General features: G+C 46.1%; 1 protein-coding gene across 5 annotated transcripts in view; it reads left to right on the top strand.

Annotated features, from left to right (window-relative positions):
- The first annotated feature begins 1,448 nt into the window (after window positions 1-1,448).
- EXOG (exo/endonuclease G) overlaps window positions 1,449-6,069 on the top strand; it is an 80,834-nt gene continuing 76,213 nt past the window's right edge. For all 5 annotated transcript variants that reach the window (XR_008199391.1, XR_008199389.1, XR_008199392.1 and 2 more), the window contains exons 1-2: window positions 1,449-1,611; window positions 3,180-3,329. Coding sequence is in view for 1 of the 5 variants with exons in the window: in XM_052640777.1 (XP_052496737.1) it covers window positions 1,449-1,611; window positions 3,180-3,329 (313 nt within the window). In the remaining 4 variants the exon portion in view is untranslated. The remainder of the gene's footprint in view (window positions 1,612-3,179; window positions 3,330-6,069) is intronic.

The following is a 6,069-nucleotide window of genomic DNA, read 5'->3' as shown; positions in this document are numbered from 1 at the left end:
GGTGCAGGATGTAGATGAGAAGTCACCCACCATTCCCCTCTCTAGTGCCATACACTCGGGAGGGCCTTGAGAAATACCTCTTAAGTGAATGTGTATATTTTGTAAACTCTGGTGGAAGCAGCTTTGAAACCTGCAGATAACTAATGCTGCCTGGTTGTATTTGTATTCTTGACTGCAATTGCCAGACACCACTGAACAAAAAGGGGGCTTTGCTGGAAGGATCCTGGGACAAGTGGCCAGCCCAGCTCTGGGTAAAGGCAGGATATGGCTGAACTTCTTCAGGGGCCTTGGAAACGGGGTTTGGCATCACAGACCTTCACCTGTCTCAGCATTTGATCCCCTTGTGTTCTGTGCAAAACCAGATGCATCTGCTCTTTGACTACTTAGCGGGAAAAAAGGCCTTAGGTGCCAGAGTTCCACTTGTCACAACTTTGCTACCTGCAGAAAGTTCCAGATTCAAAATCCTTAGGAAGACTGGTTGACCTAGCTAAACCAGTTAGTGTCAGAGGCCCAGGGGATGATACAAGATGACTTCATGACAGGTACTCCTGGGAGGAGGCATGGAGTCATGAAACTCAAAACAATGTCTACATTGAAGTTAGCAATGGCTTCCTGCTTAGTGAACTAAGTCCACGTGGAATGCCAGAGAGTATGCTGCAAAATGAAGACCTATCTGTGAGTGGGAGTGCGTAAAACTTACTCATTTTTAGACAGCAAGCATTCAGCAAACTAGATTTCATATAGAAAGTAGAGCGAAATAACAAATTGTGAATATTAACAGAGCATTTAACAACATGCCTCAGGTTCTTCTCAACACACCATATGCTTAATCTCCTTTAACCCTCACAACCCTAAGGTCTAAGAAGTAGTAGTAGTAATTCTTGTTTCAAAAGAGGAAGCAGGTGGAAATGGTGAGTGGGGATCCAAAACCCTGTGCTGTGATTCAGGGTCCTGAACCACCATGGAGTACTGTCTTGTCAAGAAACTCCTTAGGTGCAAAGCTGTCTTCGGAAGTTCTGATTTGTGTATCATGCGACTTCAAAGCCACGTGCCATGAACACACCTAATGTGGCACAGGTTTTAGAATCAGATTTGAGTTGGAATCTCGGTTCTTAGGACCTTACTGTAAGCATGTGCAAGTGGTGTACTCACCTATTAAGTGGGACTAAAAGGATTGTATGTGCACATACTGAGACCTCATGGCGTCATGCCCTCACGCATCACCCGGTCCAAGTGGACTGGACGTGGAGCTTGCGTGCGCCTGGGCTTCCAGGTCGGTCACCGGAGGGCGCGCGCTTGCGCCCCAGCCTCCGGCGTCCGGGAGAGCCTCCGCGCCAGGCGACTCGAGGTGGCGCATGCGTGTCTGGGCGCCGTGGTTGCGATTGGCTTTAAAGCGGCCGACCTGGAGCGTGCATGCGCGGCGGCAGAAGGCTAGCGTCTCGGGCAAGATGGCTGCTAAAAGTTTTGCTTCCCGTCTCCGAGGGTCCCGGCGCTTTTTGAGTGGCTTCGTGGCCGGAGCTGTCGCGGGCGCTGCAAGCACTGGGCTCGTGGTCGTGCAGTTCCTCCGGAGTCGGGATGCTGAGCCAGCGGCGGTGGTGAGGGAGCCGGACGGTGAGTGTGTGGGCCCCCAGCGCTCGGGTCCAGGCTTCTGCCTCGGCCGGGAGCAGTAACTATGCACGCGCTGTCGCCACTCGCCCAGCCCTTGACCGGCCGCTGTCCAGTCTCGGTTCTGCCTCCTCTCCCCACGGCGCGTCTCACCTGCCGGCTCCGTATGCTTCCTTCCGGCCGGGGTCTACTATCCCCCAAGTACTGATCCCCACACGTGTTTTTCACTGTCTTCTGCCCTCTCCTCGATTGTTAGCTCCGTAAGCGCTCGGACCGTGTTTTTTTTTTCTTTTTTTTTTTTCGGACCGTGTTTTTCTTTAAAGTTTTGTTCTCCACCGTATACACGGCCCAGTACCTGGTACATAATGGACGTCTAGGAAGTATAGATGAATGAACGAAGGACCCCATAGTTTTAACACAAGGGCCCCAAAGATCCGGGGTCTAATGGCTGATGATCTGAGGTGGAGCTCATGTAATAATAATAGAAATAAAGTGCACAGTAAATGTAATGAGCTTGAATCATTCTGAAACCATAGGCCCACCCCCAGGTCCTTGAGAAAATTGTCTTTCAGGAAACCAGTCCCTGATGCCAAAAAGGTTGGGGAGCACTGTTTTAGCAGATCCGGGAGCTGTCCTCCTTTGATCATTGTTTCAATGAAGAACATCTGCTAGCCTTCTTCAACGCAAGTAAATCTGCAAGTTACCGGGTGTACCTTATGTCTGACAGAGTAGATGAGCTCATGCTCATTTCTGTCTCCAACATACGCATTTCATTTGCTCCTTCTGACACTTGAGATTTAGTGAGAGGGTACTCTGGTGAGTTGAAGCCTGGAGAGGACATCGAAAGAGCGTTCTTTGGACACTGACTCCCTGTTCAGCAGGTGTTTAGTTTCTCTTATTAGGAAAAGCTGTACTCGTTTCACCACTGTCTTGTTGCCGCATACATCTCTGCCTCAGTATCAGAACATCGAGGAAGCGTGTCAGTGAGGTGGTCTTTTTGTTGTTGATGTTTGGGTTTTTGGCTTTCTTTCTTTTTTTTTGGCTGCGAGGCATGTGGGATGTTAGTTCCCTGATCCTAGATTGAACCAGCACCTCCTGCATTGGATGCCTGGAATCTTAACCACTGGACTGCCAGGGAAGTCCCTGAATGAGAGTCTTAAAAAAAAATGTAAAAATTAAAAGTCTATGCTTTTGTCCCCACATTAACTCTTAAAGCATGGTGAATAGGTAGGCTGTCTCCCATTCAGTTATATCGATGACAGGAGTTTTTCTTGAGTACACTGCGTTGTGTGGTGCAGAGATTTGAAAATTCGATGTGAAAGACCAGTAAAATCGGATTCTTATTTAACAGTTAATGAAATAGCTACAGTTTACTTGGCTAGAATTATGCACTTGATTTTAGGCCAAACTAGTATTTTGCTTACCCTCTCCTTTGCCTTGTAAGTAATTGCAAAAATGAGATCACCTGGTTAATGTTATGGTTGAGCCAGTCCTTTGTCTTACCCCCTTCGTTATTATTTTTTGTTTCTACTAAAAGTCACTAACTGTTATGTTTGCACCCTTTCCGTTTTTAGGGTCTTCGGAAAAGGCTGTCTTGGAACAATTTGGATTCCCTTTAGCTGGAACAGAGACAAGGTGTTACACTAACCATGCCTTGTCTTATGATCAATCAAAGCGGGTGCCTAGATGGGTTCTTGAACATATATCCAAGAGCAAGATAATGGGTAGGTGGTTAGAAGCAAAGGTATTGATGAAAGATGTTTCCAAATTGAAAACAAGGAGGGTTATGAATAATTTCAACCCTTTCTACATTACTGCGCTGGTAGAAAATGTTTGTATGGCTCACTAGATAAATGGACCCTGCCTGGCTGTCTCAGGGGTTGAGAGGATCTGTATCTTGACACCTGAATTGGAGGCTTTGTCACAAATACGGCTGCTGTGAGCACCACTCATTCATAACCTCCACTGCTGCTGCTAAGTCACTTCAGTCGTGTCCGACTCTATGCGACCCCATAGACAGCAGCCAACCAGGCTCCACCATCCCTGGGATTCTCCAGGCAAGAACACTGGAGTGGGTCGCCATTTCCTTCTCCGATGCATGAAAGTGAAAAGTGAAAGTGAAGTTGCTCAGTCGTGTCCGACCCTCAGCGACCCTGTGGACTGCAGCCTTCCAGGCTCTTCTGTCCATGGGATTTTCCAGGCAAGAGTACTGGAGTGGGGTGCCATTGCCTTCTCCACATAACCTCCACACATACCTTCAAATGCCTGCCATGTGCCTGGCACTGTGCTGGGCCTTCTCTCAGTGACGAGAGTAGATGGTCTCTACCCCCAGGACACTGGGTCAGGGAGCGGGTGTGTTGACCTATCAAATACTCATGAACGTGTAGTTACACTTGGCATTAACTGTTCCGGAGGAGAAGTGATTGCAAATTGGGTTTGCATAATTAAGGAACAATAAAGAAGATGATGAGAGATTATAACAGGAGGATCTGATGCTGCTTAGCGAGGCTTCTCTGAGAAAGGGGCCTGAAGAGTGGATGGCAGTGAGCTGGGTGGGTAGCGGGATGCAGAGAAGAGCATTCCAGACAGGGAAGGAGAAGCGCAGTTGCCTCTTCAGAGGCCTCCATGTGAAGAGTGTTGTTCCATTAGGGACCTAAAGGAAGGCCAGCCTGGCTGTAGCGAGGGGGAACGGGATTCGCGATTGGAGAGGCAGGCTGGTGCGTGCGTCTGTTCACATGTCCTCCTGTCTCGATGCATTCCTGTAATCAGGATGGCCAGGTCTTGCTGTTTACTGTTAGACTGATTTTTAGGAAGCCTTTCCAGTTTACACGCCCACTATCACTCTTTGTCCTATTTGTTGTTACACTCCCACCATTACTGTTTGTTGGTTACCAGGGTTAATTAACCCTCACTTTGAGGGTTAGTATTTTGTGATTTATTCTTTGTGAGTTTTTCTTTACCATTTTCAATGGGGATATTCTTTTTTGAATTTTGTAGGAAATTTTTCTATTAAGACTATTGCTTTGTCAGAGTTGTTTTATTCCCATTCTGTTATTTGCCTTTTAATTTGCTATATGACCCACAAATTATTTCTCCATTGCTTTATACTGCATACTGCGTTTAAATATATTAAAATGAGTGTGTGCCTTCGTAGAGTACTCATTAACCTGCAGAATAGCAGGAGGATTGGAATATGCTTGGCCTCCCTGGTAGCTCAGTTGGTAAATATCCGCCTGCAGTGCAGGAGTCCCTAGTTCAATTCCTGGGTTGGGAAGATCCCCTGGAGAAGGGATAGGCTACCCATCCCAATATTCTTGGGCTTCCCTTGTGGCTCAGCTGGTAAAACAATCCACCTGCAATGCAGGAGACCTGGGTTCAATCCCTGGGTTGGAAGATCCCCTGGAGAGGGGAAAGGCTACCCACTTCGGTATTCTTGCCTGGAGAATTCCATGGACTGTATTGTATAGTCAGTGGGGTCCCAGAGTCAAGACATGCCTGAGCAACTTTCACTTTCACTTGGAAATATGCTTACTGCTAGAAGGGAACTGATGTAAGAGTAACTTTATCATAGCAAGTGAAATTGATTATCAATTTAAAAAGTTGTTTATTTGGCTGCCCCGGGCCTTAGTTGCCACATACGAGATCTTTTAGCTGTGGCGTGTGTCATCTAGTTACATGACCAGGGATTGAACCTGGGCTCCATGCTTTGGGAGCATGGAGTCTTCGCCACTGGATCACCAGGGAAGTCTCTGATTATAAATTTACATCAAGAGAAACTCACCTGATTTAGTCTCAAGCCTGATAAATTTCCTTTAAATACAACAGTTTGCCCAAGATGGGATTTCAGCTTTACTAATTTTATCTTGCGCTTAAGTTATTATTTTCACAGGTATGTAAAAAAAAAGCACTGTGTTGCATAGTGTTAATCATGTGAGCTCTATGGTTTTGAGGAGGTGAAATAGAGCTAATTAATATTATTTGAAAACAGGAAGCAATATACCTGTGATTTCCTTGATTTTCGTATGAAGCATTTGTTTTACAGTTTTAGTAATGACAGGCTAAGTTATTTAGATTAACTCTCCTGCCGAAAACAACAAGAAATGTTATTAGCAGTATATAGAAAAAAATCACTTAAAAATATATATATATATATGAAGAACCTATATGATAGTAGAGCTTTGCCAGGCCAATATTTGGGGGAATGCCAGAGTCCAGAGAGGGTCAGAGTGGTCCTGGTTAACTAAAGCCATATTGCTTTTGTTTCTGTAGCCTTATGGGGTGAGGGGGACTGAAGGCAAGACTTAGTTCTTGCTAAACTCAAATGAAGTATCTGAACTATCCCAGGAACTTGAGACGTGCATGCCAGCACTAAGGATTGATACTACCTACTAACCGCTCGAAGAGACACCAGCTGGCAGCTTGCCTTGCTTAGAGAATCTCGAGAGATATTTGTGCACTTATTGT

The sequence above is a fragment of the Budorcas taxicolor genome, chromosome 1, assembly GCF_023091745.1.
Source record: "Budorcas taxicolor isolate Tak-1 chromosome 1, Takin1.1, whole genome shotgun sequence".
Classification (NCBI taxonomy): domain Eukaryota; kingdom Metazoa; phylum Chordata; class Mammalia; order Artiodactyla; family Bovidae; genus Budorcas; species Budorcas taxicolor.
This window is presented reverse-complemented; position numbering and strand designations above follow the sequence as displayed.